This window comes from Hyposmocoma kahamanoa, unplaced genomic scaffold (assembly GCF_003589595.1).
Source record: "Hyposmocoma kahamanoa isolate Upper Pololo Valley unplaced genomic scaffold, ASM358959v1 157, whole genome shotgun sequence".
NCBI classification, from domain to species: domain Eukaryota; kingdom Metazoa; phylum Arthropoda; class Insecta; order Lepidoptera; family Cosmopterigidae; genus Hyposmocoma; species Hyposmocoma kahamanoa.
Genome location: NW_020653561.1, coordinates 1019776 through 1046143, shown reverse-complemented (window position 1 = coordinate 1046143; position 26368 = coordinate 1019776). Strand labels below are relative to the sequence as shown.

At 37.3% G+C, this 26368-nt stretch overlaps 1 protein-coding gene across 2 annotated transcripts; it reads right to left on the bottom strand.

Annotated features, from left to right (window-relative positions):
* Positions 1–130: 130 nt before the first annotated feature.
* Positions 131–25615, bottom strand: LOC113240594 (prostatic acid phosphatase-like). 2 transcript variants are annotated; one of them, XM_026477934.1, is made up of 7 exons: positions 25499–25615; positions 21042–21149; positions 13734–13970; positions 11917–12096; positions 8744–8864; positions 3606–3817; positions 131–359 (listed from the first exon to the last, which is right to left on the bottom strand). In XM_026477934.1, exons 1-7 carry the CDS (start codon positions 25598–25600, stop codon positions 177–179), a joined length of 1143 nt encoding a protein of 380 aa, XP_026333719.1. In that variant the 5' UTR covers positions 25601–25615; the 3' UTR covers positions 131–176. The 2 variants fall into 2 exon arrangements, with proteins under 2 accessions (XP_026333719.1, XP_026333720.1); XM_026477935.1 differs by having other exon boundaries at positions 153–359; positions 3623–3817.
* Between the last annotated feature and the right edge of the window lie 753 nt (positions 25616–26368).

The following is a 26368-nucleotide window of genomic DNA, read 5'->3' as shown; positions in this document are numbered from 1 at the left end:
AAAACGGCAATTTCATACTTTAACCCCTAATATATATATATTTAAAAAAATAAATATCAAGAAAAGATTTTTAAAATATGAAAATAGACTCTATTTCTGTTCAATCTTTAACAAAATAAAAACAATAATAGAAAATGTAATTTAATTCAAAGCAGTGCGAAAGCCAAGTTCAACAATTAATCTATGCTCCCAGAATCAATGACTATGTCGTCAGTGAATCCACATTTTGTACGCCAAGTATCAACGTCGAGAAGATATTTTGAGGTGATCTCAAGGAATTTGTCTAGACCACAGGGAAGACCGCAGTTTTTTACGGGAAGATAGATTTCTGTCTCGTACGGCGATGGAAGGTACACGGGCTGTAAAATAAAATTTAGTATAAATGATAATTTAAATTCCGACAAAAGTTTGGGGAATTTAAATCGTTAGCGTTGGAAAATAATAAATGATTCTCACACAAATAACGTTCATAGGATCGTGACTAGCGCTACAATTGTTGTTTCAGAGCGATGCCACACGTTGTGACGCTGCGTTGTATTACATTTAAATCGGAACGACATGCCACAAGGTGCGTTAAAACGGCGCGTTACAAGGGATTGCGTGCGTATCGGACAAGGGGCCAAACGGTGTTACATTGCGACAGCGCATTGCTGGCATGGCACTCGATACGTTGAAATCAGCATGGCGACGACGCAACGTATCGGCAGCGCTCATGAGGCATCGCTCTTAAGAAATGGAAATAAATAAAGGCGCTGTGTTTATATATGGTGTTATAGAATTCTTATAATTTTCTTTTTGTGAAAGTTGAATTGCAATATGTTCACAATATAACTAAAAAAAAGGTACCTACAGAGTTGCTAAATTTTTTTATAATCGACACGTGATAAGACAAAATTTTTAAAATTTGTAATCGACATAGATCGGTAATATATTTTTAATTATATTTCGTCGGTTCAATCTCAATACAATATTTAACCAGGTAGTTTCCTTAACTTGCTAGGAAACACCGCACGGTTTAAAAAAAAATACAGTTTTGACATTGACACTCCCTACCAAGCTTCAACCGCCATTTTCTACCCTCATTTCTTTTTCGTGCGTGGCAACAAGCACACCTCCACAGCTCCATTAAAATGTCAAAGCGAACAAACATAAAAATCGAATATTATAAAAGTAAATTGAAACATTTGGAAAATACAGATGCCAAACGCCGTCAGCGTTATAGGATCATAATGTCATCGGACGAGTCGAACATTGATCAAGGTAAGATTTTTTTCTTACGCTCATAAATAATGAAAATAAAAAATGAAAATATTCATTTTTATCGTATAGCATTACTTGCTACTTCCGCAATTATAATAAATGTTCGCTTTCTTACATCGCAAATGTGAATCTAACCTACATTAAATAAAACATCGGGTTAACTACGAGTTATCCCCGATAACCAAATCGAACATGGGTGGTTGAAAATCCGAACAGATATATGTGCATTTTACATGATTTATAATAAAATAATCTCGAGCCTTCCAGACCATTGTCAGATGTTGTCCGAACCCGAGATTGATCTTTTTGCATCCCGCACCAATGCCAAATCCGCTATTTTTGTCTCTCGGTTTCAGGAACCAGATGCGTTTGCCGTAGATGACTTTACACTCAATTGGAATTCTAATTTTTTTCTACGCATTCCCACCTTTCCATTATTTATTTTTTTATTATTGAAATGCATACGCAAAATTATTGATGACCAAGCAAATGGTCCTCTTGGTTTTCCATACTGGCCTTCCCAGGCACGGTTCCTCCTGCTGCAAAGCCTGTCGGTTTCCGACGTGATATATTTTAACTCAAGCGAATCATTATTAAATCTTATTGCAGACGGCCTCAACGCCTTTCTGTCGTTATCAGCGCGTCCTTCGCCTCCCGCACAGTCCCACAAGACGGCGACGACTTTACCCTTAGTTTCTCTTTCTTAAAATACAATTAGACAATATAATGTGTCCCTAAAGCTCTGGTGGGAATTTTGCAATAACAACAGTCTGCTTTATCTCTTTTATCTGATTTAATCAAAACGTCTGCGCCTGGTCGCGTACAGGCCACATTAAATCATTAAATTTTTCATATTTTAGACAGGATCCAAGTATTTGCCTTGTCGCAGTCAAAATAAGACAACTGGACGTCAGGGAACGCTCTTACTGATACACAGAGCTCCCCACAGAGTAGCCACGAGTCAGACCGTGAGCCCATGTGCAAGGCAGATGTTGGATGCGGCGCGGCGGGTGTGGACACAGCAGTTTTCGGCGCGCATAGCACGCGGTTAAGGTGCCGATAGAGCTCATACGCAAGGCTGCGAGTTGGACTCCGACATCTCACGTCCTTTACTAGATTTTTTAGTAGAATAGTTACTGAAGACGAACACACGTTCGCAAGAACCATTTGCTTACAACATAATAAAACGGCAAATTATACTATTCTAAATTAATGATAATAATAATAATCTTTATTTATAAAATTATCATATGATTGTACGATTTAAAAATTGTTATGATCGATTAACTCTCTGGTTTTTAATTTACATAAAATCAACTGGAAGCAAAACTGAATACTCTAAAACTCTACCTGGTTAAATATTATATCGAGAATGAAGCGACGAAATATAATAGATGATCAAACGAACTTCTTGAAGTGAAGTTCGATCACTATTATGTGAGTCGCTTCATTCGAAGATATAATCAACACCCTCTCTCCCTCGACATCGTCATATCAGTAAAGATTCTGAAACTCCCAAGTAAGTTTTGCTTCCCACTCTAAAAGGAATGAGAATAGAAAATGGCGGTTGATGCCTGGTAAGGAGTGTCAACGTCAAAACATTTTTTTTTCTCTAAAAACCGTGCGGTGTTGCCTAGCAAGTTAAGGAAACTACGTGGTTAAATATTATATCTTCGAATGAATGACTCACATAATAGTGATCGAACTTCACTTCAAAAAGTTCGTTTGATCATCTGAACTTTTTGAAACGAACTATTTATAAATATCTATTTATAAATAGTAAGTAGAAGGCCCTGGCTCAAAGCAACATGAAATGTATTGTGCAACTAATAGAGTCTTTGTCAAGGGCTTTACGTTTATTCCCCAACTATGGATAAATATCATTGGTAGATACTCATTATCTGCCTGCCTAGCTCATTCCCATACTACGGTACTCGGGCCTTACCATGAACTCTGATTACAGTTCAATATAGGTTCGTAATGACAAAAAAGCGGGATAGTGATATACATTTCATGTAGCGCTGTCTCACAACGATTCGTTGTAGGTCCTAAATTGAATCGTAATAAGAGTTCATGGTAAGACCCCTTTTTTTTTTTTTTTGACGGGGGGAAATCTTTTTGGATACCCCTGAGCCCAGGGAGACTCAGGGGTTATGTGGGGACTCTCCCTCCAGACTTGGTAAGACCCCTAATACTCTTTGATAAAATTCGACACCAAAACAAACACTGTTACTCTTGATTGTTTTGTTTGGAACATGTAGTTGCTGTGAATGTTCCTGTCTATACATAGATTGAAGTAGTTGATCATTTCGCGCAAAAACCAAATAAAGATTGCCAATAATTACCACAACAACATATTCACCAGTCTTAACCATCCTTCTCAGCTCCAAAGAGAATACGGAGCCGAACTCCGGGACTCCCTGTCTATGCTTCACTTGGGACACAGATTCTAAAGAATAGACGTTGATATCGTGAGCGGAGTACACACGAACTCGCTGGGCGTTTGTACCGTTGGTAATTTGTTTAGCGTATTTGAAGAATTCGTTTAAAAGCACACCTGAAAAATAAATAAATAAAGAAACTTAGCTTGCGTTACTACCATTTGAAATTTACTTTTGAGCATATTTTTATGATACCCGGTATCGGGGCGAAGTCATGCGTCTGGTTTTAAAGCATGAAACACACAGAGAGCACGTGCGGGTCGGGCGCGGGTCGAGTCGGGACGGCGGCGGGTCTAATTCCGTGTATTTATAAGGACGACAACACACGCTTAAACGATACACCTGTTCATAGCAGTTGCAGTGCCACTCGAGCTTTAAATCGGAACGCAGTCTTTGGTCCAACGGTTTGCACCGTGAACGATGGATAAATAAGTCTCGGGTTCGATTCCCGGTAGGCCCAACATGGGAAATTAACTTTTCTAAATTGACTCTGGTCTGGGTGTTGGTGTGGTTGTCAAGCACATTGTCAGGCAGTAAAAAACGATGTAGGGGCCAATACTACGCTATAGTATTGACGCCTAATTGTTTAAATTGATAGATGATAAAAGTATAAAGTTTATTAATAAAGTAAGAAAATACAAGGCTCGTTGAGGATGTGTATCTCTTACGTTGTTGTTACGTTAAGACATATGAATGTTCGTTAAACACTCAGGATGTCTAGATGAAATGAATGCTCGTTTAACACTAAAATTACTTGCCTACTTATGTGCCCATGTAATGTATGTAAGCCACGGACAGTAGGCCACGGACAGTAGGGCACAAAGTAGAGCGCAAGGTAAGCGGAAGAAAAATGTGCGGTTGTAAACCGTACAGTCACATTATTGCTAGGTGGCAGAAATGGGTAAGGTAGCAGTTGCTTCCCTGGACGAACTCTGTCACAAAGATGTATACCGCCAATATTAAAATTACAACGTACGTACAATTAACATATTCTGACAGCTTATAGAAGAATTCATAGATATAAAGGGTGTGTGAATAGTTTTTCACAAACCCGACTACGATAATAAAAGTGTTCGTCCAGAGGAGTACTGCTATCTTACCTATTTCTGCCGCAAAGCAGCAATGTTAACATTACTGTGTTCCGGTTTTGAAGGGTAAGGTTGCTGGTGAAATCACAGGCACATGGGACTTGTCAACTTATGTCTCAGGGTGACGGGCTCATTAGCAGTGCATCTCAGATCTTTGCGCCTTGAAGCTCTGAGTGGCACTGCAACTGTTATGGACAGGCGTGTAGCTTACCATCAGGCGCACGACTTGTTTGTCCCGTCACTACCGAGGTACCCATCATCCAACAAAAGAGATTAATCAAAATCGGTTATCGCGTAATATACATGAAAAAAAATAGTTGAGAACTTTTTTTTAAGTCAGTTAAAACACGTCTCAGTTTAATTACACACGGCACTGCACCAGTTTTAGTCGCCCTTGCATTTGTATACACACTTTGATACACGTATCCCGGCGGTAGCGTTACTTGATACGGCGGCGGCGGCGAGTCTTGCCGCAATTAATTGCCTCCGTAGCCAAACGGTTACCATGCCGGACTGCCACGCAGAGGTCCCAGGTTCGATTCCCGGGCCGGGAGAAATATTTGTATGGCCTACATTTATTTCTCTCGTGAGTTTGAGTGTAATTTGTGTTTATCTATGTGTGTGTCCATGGCACCCGCGACTCAGGGTTTACCTACTGCGGGACTATGTTAAGTGTGTGCGTTAAAAAAAAACTCTGTTTGATAATGTACGATTTTAGTAGACGACGCCATATTGGCTCCATTTGCACCACTGGTGCTGCGGTACGTTGCAGTAGCTCTTTCAGCGCCGCAGCAGCAAAAAATGCCGCCGTCGTGTAACATTGTGTAATCAGCTTTATAAGGTCACGTGGGGTAAGAGGAACACTGAGGGAAGAGGGACTAAAACCCATAATACCTAAAGTAAATCGTTTAGCAGTATAGTCTCTCAGTCGATAAAACAGACAAACAAATTAGTTTTAACGGTTGTAAAGAGATGTCGCTACGATGTTCCAAATTCGAGAGAGAGAGAGTATAGAAAATTGACAGTTCTGCAGTCTGAAAACAAGAGATGGGCGCGTAATTTTTTCTCTGCTGGTTCTTGGTGAAAAAAAAAACTGGAGATTATTTTTATAGAAAAACACGTAGAGAAAACGGTAAGTTTTACTTTTTATTACTTATTTCAGACCAAAAACAACAAATTATACGAGTTTCATTGGAATCAAAATTCTAACTGCCAAAAACATTGTTAGGGTAAGAGGGTCTAGTACTTACGGGCTAAGAGAAACATATGTTCCTCTTCCCCCGTGCCAGGGGTGACATACTTTTTCATGAATTGGCATAATGGAATATTGTCATATTCGAACAAACACAACTTTATATCCATATATATTATTTTATACCTATCCATATATAATTTTGAGAAATTAAGTTAATTTTTTCCCAATAAAATTTTTTATTGCAATCGTAAATTTTGGTAAAATTTTAGTGACTTTGTCTACATGACGTTAATTTCTGGCGAATGTTACAATAATTACAACACTAGAATTTTATGTGTAAACAAATGCACACCTTAAGGTAGTTTTTAAAGCCAGCTGTAAAATTCTGGTAGCACATTTCCATCAGGAATTTTTAGAAAATTTAATATTTTAGTCGAAAAGTCGTAGTCGCAAAAAAAAATTGCATAAGCTCTAAAATAACGACGTAATCTAAGAACAAACACAAAAATGGCTCATTGCACATTAGCTACGTGGCCACACTACTTTTGTACCAAATTTCAATTGATTTAGTGAAACGGTTTTCAAAGTAGAGTGGTTATGGAGACTAAAGAAGAATATGTTTTGTTAGAAGTATAAATTTATTTTTAGACCACACATTGTTTTTCGATTATGACGATGTTTAAAAAGTACTTAAGTTACTTAATGTGTTGATTTGTGTGTTATTTAAAATGTGTTGGTTAAAATGTGCCTTTATTATGCTTTGTACTAAAAAAATTATAACAGGTTCACTTTTCTTTAATTTGTCACCCCTGACCTGCAGGGTATGTTCCTTTTGGCCCAAAATTAATTTTTCACTTTTTTTCTATAGCTATTCGTTATTTAAATGGTTTTAAGATCAAATTCGATTATAATACTTTTACTTAGGACTTAACTACTAAATATATATTATATTTATGTGAAATACGACGACAGCTCCTCTTACCCCATTTTTTGGGGGAAGAGAAACGTTAGCCCACCTGAATGTTTTTGTCAGATACATCGTAAGTATTAATTTTAGCGTAATGATTGTTAAATCATGGAAAGCTGTTATACCAGGGCAAGATTAGAGTATTTCGAAATTCGTACAAGACATTATTTATTCCTCCTAGAGCTCATAAGAGTTGCCTCGGAATAAAGTAAGTTCCTCTTACCCCACCTTAATTTATATTTTTTACAAAAACAAACGTTATGGTTTGAGTTAATTATTCCAATGGCATAAATTATTCTTATCTATCTCATTACACATGCAAAAGTCCAAGAGTATGCGAATGGTTCTTCAGTCATAATCTCGAAAATATTGCGTCTTTTGTGTGCTACGTTATTTGTCTTTGTTTCCTACACTGATAATGCGTCGTCTTTTAAACCGACTTTAAAAAACAAGGCGGTTCACAATGTCACTGCATTTTTTGTGTATATTTTACGCAATTACTCCGATATGTCCGTGTGTGTGTGTGTGTGTACTTTAGTAGTTATGACATTCAGATTTAAGGGTGGGCCTCTAAGATGGCAAATTAGGGGATGAAGACCGTTTATTGGTTTTCACTCACTCTTCGTTTACCGACTTCATTAAAACTTGGCATATAGACGTAGTTTTTGTTTTTTACAATTAACACGTCTTTATTACTAATACAAAAATATTTTAACTATAATAACCCAATTTTAAATAATTGTAATGTGAAATCAATTGTAGAAGTGAAGAGCGGGACGTAACAAAAACCGACTGCATGCAATCGATTTCGTATGCCTGCTGTTGATTATACGGACTTCGGGCATGTCGTACGTTTAGTAGCAGCCAATTCTAATTAATTCTAATGAATATTAGATTATAATTATTAATACAAAGATCGGACACTTCTATCCGACCGGATTCGAACCGACGTCTTCTAGCAAACCATGCCAGACGCTATGCCAACTAAGCCACGGAACGAGCCAGCGGACCTCACGAATTTTTCTGTGCTTGTTGTAGAATATTTGTATTTGGTTTTCAACGACTTTTCAGCCTTAGCGCCATCTATGAGATATCTATGAAAGTATTTCGTCACCCAGTTAGGTAACTTTACAACTACCAACCCTAACTAGAGATGTCGCTATTAACTGTAATTAAATCTGTATTGAATTGATATTCAATTGCTTTTTGTGAAATTACTCCACCAGTTTTTTATAATTATTAATACAAAGATCGAATAAATGAATGATGAATGAATGAATGATGAAAAAATGAATGAATAAGCCGTGGTAGCCTAATGGTTTGACCTACTGCCTCTCAAGCTGAGGGTCGTGGGTTCGAATCCGGGCTCGCACCTCTGAGTTTCTCGGAATTTATGTGCTAAATTTAACTTAATTGAATTTGAAATTTATCATGAGCTTTTCGGTGAAGGAAAACATCGAGATGAAACTTGCACGTTGAAGAAGGTTCACAGCACTCGGAAAACGTGTGAAGTCAGTGGGCCAGAGCGTGGCGGACTATGCCCTAAGCCCTCGTCTGAAAGGAGACCCGTGCCCAGCAGTGGGATGAATACAAAGATCGAACATTAAAAAAAATTCCTTCGATGCGGCCGGATCCGAACCGACGTCTTCTAGCAAACCGAGCCAGAAGAAGAAGTCTATTTGAATATTACAAATTTGAATATGAGATTATTACTAAAAGAAAAATACAGATTTGAATACTAGATTACTACTAATGCTTGCTTATAGGAATACCTTAGGTTTTACATACTTACCAGCTTGTAAGGCAATGTAGTCATCGTTACCATATATTACGTCCATGGCTTCATTTGCAGCCAATCGGAGTTCAGGCATTAATTCTGTCAATTCTTTGCCTATATCAAAACCTAGGTTACGCTGAAATCGATACGAAGTGTCAGAATAGTAACGTGTGCCGTAAAATTGCTTTGGAAATATTTCATTTTAACTAATTTATTTATTTTCGAACGACGTAAATCCATAATTAGATTAGTAACAGATGTATTACATGGCTATGCCACGTGGAGAGAATATAGAAAATTTCACTGAATGAACATTTTGGTTTTTGAAACAATTCGAACTGCATTCAAAGATTTTTAAATAATCGCCTGTCTGAACCGGGAATCGAATCTGCCAAGGGCAAAAAAAACACGCTGTCATTTTACTATCCAAATAACACAGCATCTTAAATAAAAGGAAGACTATGAAATTTAACATTAAGGTACACTTAACTGCAGCTTACAATCAATTTAAGTTATCAAATGCTCAAAATGTGTCCCATTTTGTAATAAAAAATTCTCACTCTTTTGATAATTTTGCTTCCTGTTGATTTATTTATTTTCTCACGGTAAATGTTTAAAATAATACGCCTAAGTTCAGTTTCTAATTCATAACGGTTCGTGTAAACTAAATCTTTTCTGAACAAAACTTCATATTATATGTTATATTTTTGTCAATGATTGAATATGTTTATTTGCCAGAATACAATATTTATACAGATCCTGCACACCTGCGTTTCACTTTTGTCTCTACAATTACAAATCAATTTGGATTTCGAATTGATATCCATTGGTATTTGTATACATAATTTCAATAAGAAAGAAGATATCCATAATATTAATCTTAAAACTAAGTCCAAACTCATGGGACCACGATTTCGTTTAACAAAGGTAAACAACTCTTTTATGGGGAACTGTATACATTTTTACAATTAGATTCCGGAGCATAGTTATATTAAGTTTATCATTTCTTACGTTTAAAACCTACATTCAAAATATTTTGATCGAAAAAGCATATTACAAACTTGAAAACTACGTGTTAGATAAAGATGTATGGAAAGACGACACGGCTTCAGAATCCACACAAATTTGATTCAAAGTGTACTCCATAGCATTTAAGTTTATTTGAAAATCCCTAGAGTTTCTTGTTCGTTCTTCTCAGGTAGTAACAGCGTAGTGAACGGGCATTAGCTTAAATGTGACGTTTTCAAGTGTAGATTTATCTTACCTATGGAATAAATAATTTTTGACTTTGACTTTGTAACTACTAAATATTCTTTATTACTTTAAAAACAATGTCTTAAGTCAAAAGCCATTTTCTCAATTATATTCCATGGTTTTCCTTTTATTTAACCGCTCACGCGATACATGCAGCCGTAGACGCATACCACACCTAGAGGTGCCGGTGATGATTTTATACCGATTTATCGGATATTGCAGTTATAACAGGTAAAAGAACTAATACTAATTGCTATTTCGGTAACTACTCTAGCAAACCATAAAGTTTTTAATGCTTGGGTCTGTCATTTAAAAAAAAAAACAACTTCAAAAATACGTCACGATAATCGTGTGTGTTATTGTTTGGGCTGGTGATTTCGGTGTTTATTTATTGAAAACATACCCTAAAACCAATAATTGCAATGCAAAAGACACTCTTACTACATTGTGTTAAGAGTGTCTTATCAATTTAAGCATTGGTTTAAGACATACTTATGTTCACTTGCACTGAACTTAAGTATGTCTTAAACCAATGCTTAAATTGATAAGACACTCTTATCAATTTAAGCATTGGTTTAAGACATACTTAAGTTCAGTGCAAGTGAACATAAGTAGCGTTTTTTAAGTTTACCTTGAATATAAATGTTTATAAGCTATACCTTAAGGAGTAATTTCATGGTAAACGTTAGAACCACTCAAACGGAATATTATCATATTTATCCAAGTATACCAAAAATTTCATTAGTGCTTTTTAAGTGCAGGATTTGCGGTGTATTACTGCATTTTATTTGAGATGTTTTTGTTGGTAGTACGGAGATTATTTATTTAGCAATGCAGAATAATAATTTTTATTTATAAAAACTTGTATTTAAACTGAATCCTTTTCTAATTTGCGAAACCAAATAGCCGCCATTTTGCGGTAGGATGACCGCATCGCGAAAGCGGTAAAGATACTATGTTATTTAGAAGAAACCAATCCTTGTGATGACTTTCGATCAGCATAGTAAAATTACAGGTAGTTTTTTCACATTATGGCGGGTTCGATTACCGGTTCAGCCAGACGATTGTATAAAAATCTTTGAATGCAGTTCCAATTGTCTTTAAAATCGAAATGAAGTCTTGTTTCAGTAAGATTTTCTATCCACAGCACTTATGGAACTTTCCCTCAGTGTGGCATAGCCGTGGGATATACGAGTATTTCTTTTAGTAGGTACATTATTTCAAAATAAAGATCGAGTAAAATCTATGAGGTGGCTTATGAGAGCTCCCTCCATTGTCTCAGTCATCATTTTCAGGATGCTATTGCTACTGCTACGTATTCTATTTAAAAGAGAAGAGATTTTCTTCCTTTACGGCAGAAAAGGAGTCTGTCCGTGCTTCTGCAAACATCGTAGATGCGCTACAGAACTTCAGCAGTTGCATCCTGAAAGCATTGTTGTATTTTTCAACTCGAGCTACTCGACTTGACGTGACTCGGTGTATGACAAAGCAACAGCGAGTCGCGAGTACAACTCGAACCGACGATTTACCGAGTTGGACAGGAACGGGGTGCCGACCATAACAAGGTACTCTTTGGTGCCGACCGCGACTCGAGCGTGCTCCGAAGGTCGCAGAACCGACCGAGTGAGAACGAATTGCCGACGCGCTGTATGAATGAAGTATTCAAGTCTGCGGGAACCGAACCAAGCTAGCTCGTGTTCACAAAAAGTAGCTCGAGTTGACTCGTTGTGGGAGTAACTCTCACTATTATTGACACAAACGCAAAGAATAATTCCATCAATCGACTAGACTGATTGTTAAAATTCATGGAACAAAAGTTGTTGTTTACGATTTTAATATCATAGTCCTGCGAGGTTAGTGTGTTAAAAATAACCATGTATATACGGTTTCATTATTATTTAAGTACATATAACAAATTAATAAATTTTATTTACCTCGCTAACTAACAAATCGTAAATGGCGTACGCAAGATTGGGCACCTTAGTAAAGTCAAAACCCAAAGCATCGGATACTTTAGCAAGAACACCTGAATACTTATCCATCCTTGGAGATGGCTGGACAAAGGCGGCATTTGAGTATGATGTCAATTTCGGGCAGTTTACAAACGCGGTATTCTGAAAGCAATTGCAAATATTTGGTTATTTTAAATAAATTGAAGTTTGTTGGCTCAATGTGGTTACCGCTTGTAAATAACAGAGAGAACTACAAAATCAACTGAAATCTAGTGGTTTTTGTTAATAAGTTTGGGATCAGATAAGGAGTTATATTCAACGTCCTTTCAATGCTATCTATTTCCTAACCCAGAGAAGTCCCAGATCCGGGTGTTGAAGTAAATAAAACCCTATACTTTATTAAGGCTCCTTGTGAAAGAGTTCGTCCAGGGAAGGACTGTACATGTTAAGCAGATGACTCTACTCCACTTGATGTTAAATGGAATGTGGAATCCAAATGTGAAGGTACCTAGTGCAGTGTTGATACTATCACTGCCCTAGCCACCTACACCCTGCCTACAAGATGCTTTTTTACGTCTCGTTTGAAGGACCCCAAGAAAGAGACCCCAAGGAAGAGAGTTCCATTTGTCGACTGTGCGACAGAGAAAAGTGCCACCAAACCTTTTAGTTCAGGTCGTGAACATAGCCCCGCACTTGGGAAACCCTGTGTCGCGGGTGCCATGGGCACACACATAGACAACCACAAATTACACCCAAAGTCACGAGAGAAATAAATGTCGACCATACAAATATTTCTCCCAGTCCGGGAGAACCTGGGACCTCTGCGTGGCAGTAGACTTTTAGCAGCGTTGCAAACGCGCGACTGCATCGATACAAACGCGCGGCTGCATCGATACAAACGCGCGACTGCATGGATACAAACGCGCGACTGCATCGATACAAACGCGCGACTGCATCGATACAATTGAAATTGAAGATGAAAATGCAATTGTTTCAGTTCGACCATAGATTAGGTAACGTACGTTTCATTTTAAGCATGACTTAATGTTTGCCTACCTAAAGTATTGGTTATTTCATAATACACACATAAAACATTAATACTATAAAACACCTAATCAAATAACCAATCAAACATTAATGACATAAAGTAAAAAAATAAAACACGATGTATCAAAGATATTTAGACAATATTTAAATTATAGATACGAAAGTTAGCAAAGGAACGTTTTGACGAGAGACTACTCGCCAATATCAATGTCACTTTGAGATTGAGAAAAATGTGACCATTTGTGGCAGATTTCTGCCATTTGAGCAGATTTAATGTTTAAACATTTTCATTGCGGCAGAACATGTTGACATTGTATTAAATATGGCAGAGTTTGGCAGATTAGGAATATTCAGCAAGTTCTTTATTATTTTTAGGAACAAACTGAAAACTTGTTGTTTTCCGCTACTACGAACAAACATCTGAAGCGAAATACTGAACAATGTTATAAACATAACCTATATCAACTTTATAACCCCAGTTTCTATAGGCTACAGGCTCAATTAGCTTTTTTGATGCTTTGATAATGAATCACACGTCGTCGTCAAACATACTGAGTCACAAAATACACGGGTCGCTATCCTTCTTTGAATAGGACAACTATTGAAGTGCCCCCTTTCCAACAAAAAAAGAATCCTCCAACTCCGTCAACAAAATATGACAGAGTAATGGCGAAACATGCGCACACAAAAAAGTACAGTCAAATCGAATCGAAATAAAATGAAAGTTTAAAAATATGTAAAACTATACTTACAAAATCGTACTTAGCGGGTACTGTAGTGTAAGGTACAGGGTCCCAGTTAATGTTTTCACTCCAATTGTTAACAGTAGCTGGGTAGACCGCGGCCATGGCAGTCAATACTGTCATTTGTGTTCTCTTAGAGTCTGTAGATCGGATGTAGATTTCGGAGTTGTTATATTTTGGAGAAAGCAACTCGCCGTATCTTCGACGAATAAATTCACCCGTCTTGTAGCCAGTTCTTTTGCCAGCCTGTAAAAAAATAAACAATAAAATAAACCTATCGAGTTCTTAGATTTTCGCGACTGTTAAGGGCAGGCCACACCGCGAACGAAGCTAGCTAACTTAGTTTAACTTGGTCGCATGCAACCAATACTATACTATGTTCTAAATTAGTTAAATTTAGCTTAACTGGCATAGTTGGTTGCTAGCTTAGTTCACGTAGTTGCATGCAAAGCTAAGCTAAGGCGATTAACACAGTGCACCACGCACCGCGACGGTGCGCGAGACGCCGAGTCACGCGCGCGGTGGCGGAGACGCAGATCTGCGTCAAAGCGGCCCAGCGCCACTTAAAGTATTCGCTTCGTAGTTGATCGCCGTAGTGACTGTACATGTAACTGAGATCCTTATTTGACAAGAATGGTTAATAATACAGAACTCGTTCGGGACGCAGCAGTTTATACTGTTTATTTGGTTTGTCCCTATCTACCGACCCGAGAGATAGGGTTTTCCGGAGAGTACAGCGGGTGTCAGGGCCAAGCCCTCCGCCAGTGATACGCCTTCGCAGGCGTCTCTGGCGGACCCGGACTTGGGTATGAACTCGCTGGGGTTTGTGGTTAGCTGCAGACACGGACATGTGTTTCTGCCTCGGTTTTGAATGTTTCCGGGGCGTCTGTCTCGTGAGCAGCTAGTGCATCTTAGTGGCGGTTTAATTGAGGGTCTGAAGTGAGGAGACGCGCGGAGCACGTGAGTTGCCCTTTAAGTAGGAAACGATGTCCCGACATTGTCGCAGGACACTGCGACTGGCCTCTCCGGCACTACTAGCACTAGCCCGGGGAGCTAGTAGAGGATAAGTTAGATATCCTCCGGTCCCTCCAGCCGCTTAGGTTATTAGGAAATGGGGAGACGTCGTTTGACCAATGAAGAGATTTGGTAGTGGACTCAGAGTTGACAGCTTAGTGGTGGCAATCGCTGGTTGTGCAATGCGCAACGGCAAGTGAGCGTGCCTACAGCTCCGATACCTATCTGAAAATAGGGAGAGTAGTGACTATTCTATATATGAATAGTGACAGAGGTCTGTGACAACCCTGTCCACAGATTCCTGTGCGCGCACATCTTATAATGCTTTTCTCGTATGCCGCCCTCAGGGTAGGTAGGGATAATCAAAACTAACGTAGAAAGATATGGAGCTTGTCTATTTAGTTTCTGTTTACTCAAATAAGAAGATACCAAAGATAACATTCAACTTCATTACAAACTTAAGAAAATGTGAAGATTAATTTTTCAACTACACACGTACCTATGTCAACTAAATCTTTTGACTATGTGTTAGGGAAAATCCGAACGACAATTACTGGAATAGACACAAATTGATTAAAAATCTGCGCGGTAGTGCGGAACTTAGTGTGCCATACCTTGCGGTTCGCCGCGCCACTCGACGCGGGAGCGCAGTAGAACCGCGTGCGCCGCGTGGAGAAGCGTTGTCAGTGTGTTCGACGGCGCGTTTTCCGTACAAACTGAGGTACTTCAGTACAACGTTAAAAAACGCAGATCCGCGCTCCGTCGTGCAGTGTGTTAACCGCCTAAGAAAATACGTAGTAAGGGGAACGCTGCTAGCACCTTGGCGCGGGGACCTAATTTTGTTCATAATTTATTGTACCTTACCTGTTGTTTTAACTTATTACCTAATAAATAAAAATCTTTACGCGCGATTATTGATTGGTGATTTATGGCATTACCAGTAGTTATTTTAAAAGTTTATATTTTTTCGCGATTCGAGGAATGATGCGTCCGAGTTACAAGCATTATCTCTCGTGTAATGTGACCGGTAAAATCACGGACCGTGTGAAACCGTCTTTACAGCTTATCCTGTTTTAATAAAGGTGTTTTGATTATAGCCCGAACACGGGTAATGTTACTTTTTAAAGCATTATAAAACGTTCTATATTAATATAAAGAACGTGGAAGAAAAGCAACTGAATGTAATCAGGTATGCATTCTACCTTTTAAATTTGGAATTTGTTATGATTTGGCTCATTTTTACTAGGTGGCATTATATATTGTTTGGAAATAAAAAAGTCGACGGAAAACTTCCTAGTGTATGATTGTAATGTTTTATATTAAGCGTGGTATTGTATATTAATCTGCTTTCTAAACAATTAATTAAATATAACTTTTTCACCTCACTAGCTCGGAAAGGCTTTCCTTCTCATTAGAAATCTATGCACAAAAGCTTTTTGAAATCCGAACTTGACGATGGCCTGTGGTGCACCTAACTTTTTATTTCGATGAAAAAAAAACATAATGACACGTTTAATATTCAAAACAAAACACACTCCGTTGGTATACTTTATTCTCATTATTGTTGACATTAAATTGACAACGATAAATAATTTTGTTTATTAAAACTGATTTGTTATAGTTCTTTTTTCTTTTTCTTCTACCATTTTCCTCGCTATATTGAGGTGAAAAGTTGAGTGTTTCGCTAGACAGCAAAGTTGTTTCGCATCCTATTTACTTGCCTAAGCGCTTGGTAAGTCAAAAAGTTTCGGGAACGTATACTCTAAGGGCGCGTTCAAATTAGCAGCTGTCAGACCGCACTGCAGCGGCGCTGCTGCAGCGCGGTTGCAGTGCTTCTAGAAATTGTATGAAAAGTGACAGTCCTAATAAAAAAATAATATTTAATAAAAATTCGTATTGTTACAACAAAATAATTTGTAATGTAATAAAACAATGTAGCGTAAATTGGAATGTTTCTTTGTAAAATTAAAAATAAGGTATTTAATTAATAACTTTTGTAACTATACTGAAAAAAGAGGGTGGTTTGCATTAATATTGGAAATAACTGGTTGATGACTGTACCACCTCAGTCAACCGTGACTATGGGACCTGAAAAGAGCCAAAAACGTTGGTTTGTTTGAAAAAACAAATATACGCGATTTAAATCCAGAAAAGTAGTTTCACTTCCTATGTTTTATATTGTTTTTAAATTGTGTGCATGTACAAACAAAACACTATCAAATCATATTTTTTTGTTTAAAACACCATATTTATAAGATAATCTCAAAAAACTGTTTCTCGTGGAAAGATTTTTTATTCCATTGGCAATGTTTCAGGGATGAACAACCTTGGGCTGTTCTTAGAGTTTATTCGATTTTGTTTATTTGTTATGTATAAACACAAATACCTATAAGTAGAAGTGTGAATAATTAATTGCTATAAAACACTACTACTTTAATAATTTATTGAATGAAATGTTTTTTTTTATTGAGAATCATAAAATTAAAATAATAAATTGGATAATTATTATATTTATTACGGTGCAATATGCTCGCGCGCAGATTCGCGCGATGTAGTAGTGATGTCAGGGTGACATTGTTTAGAGCATATTGTTTATGTTTTTATACATGTCAACTCTGGAGAAGGTTCACAAAAAGATCTATGAGTACCATTAGAGTGCAGTATAATGATGCATATCGCATACTAATGAAACTGCCGAGAAGTTGCAGCGTATCGAGCATGTTTGCCGAGGCCAGGGTTCCTGACTTTTTTGCCATAATAAGGTCTCGCATCGCCTGTTTTTGGAGCCGCCTCCGTGCGTCCGACAACGGGATTCTCCGTACTCTCTGTGAGCACATGCACAATTCCTTTTTTAAATATTGGATTTCCGTGCATCGCGACGGGAATAAAAAATGACAGTGTTATCTTTCAATTTGTAATTTTATTGTAGCTTCTTTATTTATTTATATTTTTGATGACTTGTATTCACTTTATTTCAGAAATATTTGTAAATTGTAACATGGGTATTTACCTGTCAATAAAGAATTATTATTATTATTATTATTATTATATAGTGTTAACTATAATAAACTGAAAAATGAAAAGTCAGTTTTTGATCGATAGAGATGGATAACGGGTCAGGTCGTCGGGTTGCATCCCCACCAGTGCTTCACCGCGATTTTCTTCATTCGGTTTCTGACGGCTGTCGTTATCGAATGTATTCCTTGCTGTGTATGCGTCGTGTTGTTGAGTTTTTGTTTTTATTGTTGAGTTTTCGTTTTCTGTTATTTTTTTGTAAAGTTTTGGTTTTACTCCGTTGTTACGTTTGTGCTTGCTTGCGTTCGTGTGAACATAACTATTATAGAGACTGAACCAGGTCCGTCAACAAAAAAGACACTCATTCACCGCAGAAAAAAAGACCACGCCTTGCAATATCCGTAACAAAAATGTTATGGGTTATGAATGACTACAAGCATACATTTCATACTTGGCAACAAAATTAATAGTGGTCTTTGTGAAACTGTGCCAACAAAACAGCTGAGATTCTGGGTCTATCTAAAAGAACCGTTGAAAGAAAAGTGATGGAAAATCAAGCTGGAGAAGAATTTAAATCACCCGGAAAAAGTGGCCCGAAGAATGATATAAGTACTTAACAAACCTGAAAAGTTCATCTTTTCTGCCATTAGAAGAAAAGTACACGAATTTTTTTTTATAGAAACGAGAGTCCGACAATTGAAAAGGTCAGTACATTGTACGTGAATGTTTAAAGCTTTCTGTTTTTCTCAATAAAAAAATATCTGAATAGTAATTCAAAGTAATTAAATAAAGTTGTAAAGATTCGATGAGAGTTAAATTTACTAGTGTTTATCATTACTATAAGGAATCTGTGCTAATCTTAGAATAATAACGCATAGAATGATAGTTTCACATCAAACGAACTGTCACAAGTGAGGCAAAAATCTAATTCATGTAGGCTAGTTTTAGTAGTAGGTTAATTTTCGGTTTTAGTGAATATTTACATAAAAATACAAGTTCAAACGCTTTACTTCCTTGTGGAATGTGATGTTAGTATCTATTTTATGTTTGTCTGACGTATTTTTACACTCATTTAACGCACATTTCGTCATTTTTAGCTAAAATTCTTGATCTATTCGCGGTGCAAATTGACCTTGAGCACTGAAGGCCCGCCCGCTCGTGTAGGCCCTTTTGGCGCGCTTCAATTTGCCTCACTTAGCGTGTGCGGACTAGGTTTCTATGCGTTATTATTCTAAGGTTGACATATGTTAAACGATTTAAAAAAGGATAGCTGCTAAATTCAAGATTATTTTATCTCAGTCTATTCAGTATTAAGTTTTTTAATGTTTGTGTCTATTTTTAGATAGTTCAAGCTGCAAACGACGATTCTGATCTGCCTGATTTTTCATCCTATACCACGAGAAACGTGCTGAAATATTTGAATTTCAAGTATGCTACCCTCAAGCGCCACAGTAGTTTGATTGACCGGCAAGATAGCGTATTGTGGCGAAAACGATAGTTAATGACGATCAAGCAATATCACGATGAAGGGAGATTTATATATTATCAAGACGAAACTTGGAGTAACGAAGGTAATTTTCGGTTTAATCAATAATATTTATGATATGGAATAAAAAGAAACTTTTGATCGCTATTTTGTTCTTTAATGTTTCATATGTAATAATCAAGTAATTGACCATTGCATTATTTGCAGATCACGCGGTTAAGAAGACATGGGTTGATACGAAGATCAAATCGTCAAAAGAAGCCTTCCTCGAAGGGCTCACTACAGGACTAAAAAAGAGGGTTTTGTAGACGGCGGTTTGCTAATTTTAGAATAAAAAAGGAAAACCGAAGATTACCATGACGAAATGAATTCCGAGCATTTCGAGGAGTGGTTATGGGGCATTTTACCGAGATTGAAAGCTAACTCGGTCTTATTTCAGATAGTGCCCCCTATTACTCTCGAAAGCTAGAACAGAGCCCTACTTCTGCCTGGCAGAAAGTCAATATTCAAGAATGGATGAAATCAAAGAATATTACATTTGAAGACAGCATGATCAAAAAGAACTATTAGAAATAGTCAATAAAGAAAAACCTAATTATCAACAATTTGCCGTGGACAAGTTGGCTGCTGAACACGATGTCACCATCCTGCGACTGCCCCATTACCACTGTGAATTAAGTCCCATCTAATTGATTTGGGCCCACGTAAAGGAGCACGTTGCCAGGAACAATAAGACCTTCAAAATGACAGAAGTGAATCATTGTGAATTATCCTGGTATCCTATATTACAAGCTTATGCTTAGTTTAGGTACCAGTCTTTTGCAAACATAATATAAACACTACTTTTGTCTATCTTTCTTTTGTTCATGTTCAGTTGTTATGTTTGTGGAGAGAAATAAATACATTATTATTATTATTGTTCGAAGAAGGTTTCCAATTGGTGACACCACAGAGATGATTGATTGAGAAGTGATTGTGTTCAGCACATGATAAAAGTAGAGAACAAAATGATGCAACTAGACCATTTTATCGAAAACGTATCGTATAGTTTAATAATTTAATGTTGCCGATTCCGATTCAAACGTGTCGAGTGAAAGTGAATAAAAAAATATTACAATATACACTGGACTTTTATAGTTTTATGTAAGCTTCTGCTTAGTACAGGTACCAGTCTTTTGTCTATCTTACTGTGGTGCATGTTTTGTTATGATTGTGTAGAGACATAAATATGTTGTTAAAGAGAACGGTTAAATAAAAAAAAAATAGGATTAGATGATGTATTCAGTACTTGAATGTACTTATACCATGTATTTTCGTATATAAAAATATAAAACAGTTTTTGTCCTTTAATGTTAAAAAACTAATATGAAAATGTATAAAGCTTGCAGGTGGCGCAAAAGCTTCGACCCGTTATTTTTTCATTTCTAAAATCTATCTTTGTACGTGTACATGGTCAAATAGCAAGAACAATAGCAATTATAGATAACATTATACTAATACTAATATCTATCCTGTCTTTGTATCTCTTCTAATAAGTTTTTGAACAATGGCGAACAAAAACTGATAAGCTTTTGTTTATATGTTTATTGTGTAATACGTTATTTGTCCCTATTTTGCTTGAGTAAAAACAAAAGTCAACATTTGACATGTTAGCCACTGATATCGAAAACAAAACATAGTTTATGTAATATAAAGAATATTCTAAAGCAGAAATCGATGCTACGCCATTTTTAAGTGCATTGTACCATAAAAATAAGCAACAGCTGAAATATGGCCAGAAATTCTTATTACGATTAACTTACATCAGTGAGTTGTCCATAACCCCACGGTGTAATAAGGTCCAGCATTTTTTCGGACATTGCCACTGGCAGGCCTGACGGCACCGGCGTCCTGTCTCCATGGCGATGAGTCTGCGACAAAACAAAAACTTGTAATAATTATTAATCCAAAGATCGAACACAAATAAAAATCCCTTTGATCTCACAAGACTCAAACCTTAGACAATGCCACACTAACTGAGCAACAAATCTAGTCAGACCTTGGGCTGCTAACAGATTGACTGTGTGTTTGCAGTTAATGCGTGAAGTCGTAATAAAGCCGAGATCATGACTGCATGAAGTTGGCAACGACTTAACGCGTTAACTGCATGTAAGTAGTTGAAACCGACTTCATGTAGTAGAGGTCTCGGATAATCACTACACGCATTAACTGCGGGTAGTCGAAACCGACTTCATGCACTCGAGGTCTCGGCTGCATGAAGTCGACTTCACGCATTAAATGTAAATGTACAGTCAGTCTGTTAGCGGCCTTACGAATTTTGCTATTCATTTGTTACATGTTATATGAAAGTTTCTCTACACTTAACCTATGTACCTTTACAGGTGCCAGAGGTTGACAAGAGATATCCCTTTATAAATGAAAGAAGATAATCAGAGGTATGCTATGCAATCCGATGCTTGTTCTTGCTAGGCTTGTTCCTGATAGGTACGACGGCGAGGTCGCCGTCCACCGAATCGAACAGGTTCCATTGTTCTCTGAATGAATTCACAAAGGGCTTTATATACGTTATATGTTATAATTTTGCTGGTATATTGTGTTGGGTGGATAACCTGTAGTCCAGCCTATTGACAACAACGGTTAGGATGCTATTAGCGCTGCCGCGTACACGCATCATAAGTGAGGCAGCCTTCTTGTGCATAATGGCATGAAAGCCATCTGTGTGCGCCTCCGTGAACATACCGGATGCACTACAGTGTCGCGGCAGCCCCATCAGCATTCTAAAAGCGTTGTTATATTGCACCCTTAATGTATTCAGGGTTCTCTGCGTATACTTCACCCACAGGCTGCTTGTGTAAAAGTTTGATATATAGTAATAGATTAAGTTTTGGAAATAAATAGATAAATAAATAAAATGAAATATTTTTTTATAATATCAAAAGATGGGACGAACAACCACGGCTTCTACTTAAAGGATATGTTTAAATTGGCGGTGGAGTCGCCTATTTTAAAATGGATATATGCAGCGAATTTACAACCAAATTATTTACATAACTGTTTGTCGATTTGTATTGTTGTTACCTCATGAATATTTATCAACATGAAATATCATCCTTCGAATAAATCGAATTTAATTTTTTCTAATTTTGTCTAATTTCATTCTAGGCGACTGTACGTAACGTTGCTGAACGTAAGTTAAGAAATTGTCGCGAACAAGTCGGGCGTCTGATGGTAAGCTACACGCCTGTCCGTAACAGTTGCAATGCCACTCCCGAGCTTTAAATCGCAAATTTCTGAGGGGCACTGTCACTGCGCTTGTCACCGTGAGTCATAAATTGACAAGTCCCCATGTGCCTGTAAATTCACCACCACCTTTACCCTTCAAAATCGAAACACAGTTACGCTGACATTACTGCTTTGCGGCAGAAATAGGTAACATGGCAATACTTCCCTGGACGAACTCTTTCACAAGGAGCTCTACTGCTACTAAATAGATTGTAATTAATATCATAATGGTTATATATAATAAATAATTACAAAAGAAGTTGAAACTTCATTAAACAAACACCAATACGATTTTACACCTGTAAAATGCATCATTATCACAACGTGACACACGTGTCTGATAACAATAAAGTATTACACAACGTACTCTTTTTGTTAACTATTGTATCTACATTGCTTAGTTTAAGAACGCATTCCGCAGCAAATGATTCAATAATACCTTCAAAAACAAAGACATGAAACATTCAAGCGGAATGATTGAATAATTTATTAAAATGATTTTTCGAATTATGATCATTCGATATGTACATGTAATTACATGATTATATAGATACCGATGCAGTAACAGCTTTATACAGTTTTGAGAACTTATCTCCTTGTTTAGGCTCTAGTGTTGTAGTGACATCTCTCAAGTCTCTTGTGTATTCAACATTAGACCGTCTTCTCAAAAAACTGCATTAGCCGCTCACGCGATGCGCTCCTCCTACCGCAAAATGGCGGGTATTTGGTTTCGCAAATTAGAAAAGCATTCAGTTTAAAAACAAGTTTTTATAAATAACAATTATTATTCTGCATTGCTAAATAAATACCCTCCGTACTACCAACAAAAACATCTCAAATAAAATGCAGTAATACACCGCAAATCCTGCACTTAAAAAGCACTAATGAAATTTTTGGTGTACTTGGATAAATATGATAAAATTCCGTTTGAGTGGTTCTAACGTTTACCATGAAATTACTCCTTAAAGTATAGTTTATAAACATTTATATTCAGGGTAAACTTAAAAAACGCTACTTACGGTATGTTTTCAATAAATAAACACCGATATCACCAGCCCAAACAATAACACACATGATTGTCGTGACGTATTTTAGAAGTTGTTTATTTTTTTTAAATGACAGACCCAGACATTAAAAACTTTATGGTTTGCTAGAGTAGTTACCGAAATAGCAATTAATATTAGTTCTTTTACCTGTTATAACTTCGATATCCGATAAATCGGTATAAAATCATCACCGGCACCTCTAGATGTGGTACGCGTCTACGGCTGCATGTATCGCGTGAGCGGTTAAGTTCATTTTTCAAAGTATGACCACATCTCTGCTTGTCTTCCTCAACTAAATTCACGTCCGTGAATTTAGGTCTTTAAGAATTTTAACCAGCATTTTGGTCGACCCTGCTGCACCTGATTATTTATCTTAGATGTTAATTACAATTTCAAACCGCTCGGCTATGATACGAATTTCGATCTTCCTGTAGCCTTAAGCTGTTTATTCCTTCTCACCGTATTGATCGTTTATCTAATTCTTTTACTCTTCATGCAATTCGTCTTTGAAACGCGCTCCCGCTCCACGTAAGACAAGCATGTTGAGCAAACATCTGTTTGACAATTGGCAAAATTAAGACTCTGTATAATGTTGCTATGGACACTTTATTATAATATATATGAAGGTTTATTTACGTATGTTTAATAAATCTGTTATTTATTACATACCATATAAATTATCTATTATGTGTACAACTGCCTCTGTGGTCGAACGGTTAACATTCGAACGACTGCCACGGAGAGATCCCAGGTTCGGTCAGGGAGAAATATTTGTATGGCCTACTTTATTTCTCTCGTGAGTTTGTTGTCTATGTGTAAGTTCAGGGCACCCGCAACACACGGAAACCTGTTTTCCGTAGTACGGGGCTATGTTGAGTGTGTGCGTTATTATTATTAGCCTATAGTATATTGTTCTTCTTGTTTTAGTGTAGCACCAACCTATTGTTTTCTATTTTCTGTTTGGCTCAATGGTAGAGAACGCCTTATGGCATTAAGTCCTCAATTTGTAGTTCAGTGTATTGTACAATAAAGTTTAGTGTGTGTGTGTGTAATATATTTTTGACGTCTTAAACTTTACTTAAAAGTCGTGGTAGCCCAATGGTTTGACCGACCGCGTCTTACAGAGAGGCCTTGAGTTTTCCGGGTTTGTTCCTCTAAGTTTTCGTACCATGAGCCTTACAGTGAAAAAAAAAACATGAACAAGAAGAAACAGGAAGTTCCTAACCCACATTGAGCCAGCGTTCCGGCAAAACCCTCGCCTGAGAGGAGACCAATTCCCAGCCTTTGTACGCATAAGTTGGTAGACGATAACCTTGAAACTACAAAACAACTGCATGTGAAGGTGAACCCAAGTTGACACATTGTCATGGATTACTTATAGATATAGAATTGAATTAGTTTTAAAGTAAGTTTAGTCTAGTAGCAGTAGAGCTCCTTGTGGAAGAGTTATTTCTGCCACCAAGCAGTAATGTCAGCATTACTGTGTTTCGGTTTTGAAGGGTAAGGGTGCTGGCGAAATCACAGGCACATGGGACTTGTCAACTTATGTCTCAGGGTGACGGGCGTAGTGGTAGTGACCCTCAGAGTTTTGTAATTTAAAGCTCTGAGTGGCATTGCAACTGTTATGGACAGGCGTGTCGCTTACTATCAGGCGCACGACTTGTTCGTCCCGTCACTTGATATTATAAAAAAAAAATCCCCGTTCCCGCCGAGTCTTATACAGCATTTTTCTCAAACAGTAGTGTAATATTGAATTTCACATATTTTGAGTTACAAGACTCTTATAATGCTAATATAATTAGCTGTGCGATATGTGAAATTTATAACTCTCTTATTAAGCTCTCTTTCCTTGAAACTTCTCTCTTGAAAATGTTATAAAAAGAAAAATAAATAATAAAAAAGTGTATTTTTGAAACCATAAACCAACTCACCAAGAAGGCGAACTCAAGTTCGGTGTTTCGAATCACATTATTAGCGTTGAATGCACTCGTTTGATAAACGGTCAAAAAAACTACTAGATATACAGAAATCATTTTTTTTTGCTAACGGACCCTTTTTTGAACACCAGAAGGTTCTTTTAAAAAGGACCGCTGTGCTCGCCTTGTGCCGTACCAGTGACTACATGACACGCTAGGACAATAGCCATTTATAGTATTGTAATTTTATTGCTCTACCAATAGCCATCTTGGTGTGTTGAATTGAAAAATATGATAGGGATATGCCACGAATACTAGAGATGCCACGATTATTCGGTATTCGGTCTATTCGACCACTTTTTTGAATATTCGGTATTCGGCCGAACAGTCGTAGTACAGGAATATCAAATAATGAAAAAAAAAATTTTTTTTCCCAGCACTGGTTAGTAACAAACGATTGCGCTTTTCCTCATAAACAATTCCTGCTTGTGAAAAAAAACCTGTCACTATAAACACTACTGCCAGGAGACGATAGATAAATCTTAGCAAATTTTGATAGGCTTGGGTACTGCTTTGCGTTTGCTGACCACCACTTGTAAGGCTCTGCGCTCTGATTTAGGCGAACAGTTTTCAATAAAATCAATTTCACGTGCATTAGAACTTTTCTCCACATCCTCATTTTGCACATTATCTGAAGAAGTCGCCTTCAAAACAGGTCCAGAAACTGTCATAAATTGATTCTATCGTTTTATTATTTTTCAATAGAAGCACCCCATCCCGTCGTAACAAGTCACGCGTGAAATGCAAAGATCTTTAGCCGAACATTCGGTAGCCGAATAATCGGCGCTTCGGCCGAGAACGGGGCCGAATATTCGGTATTCGGCT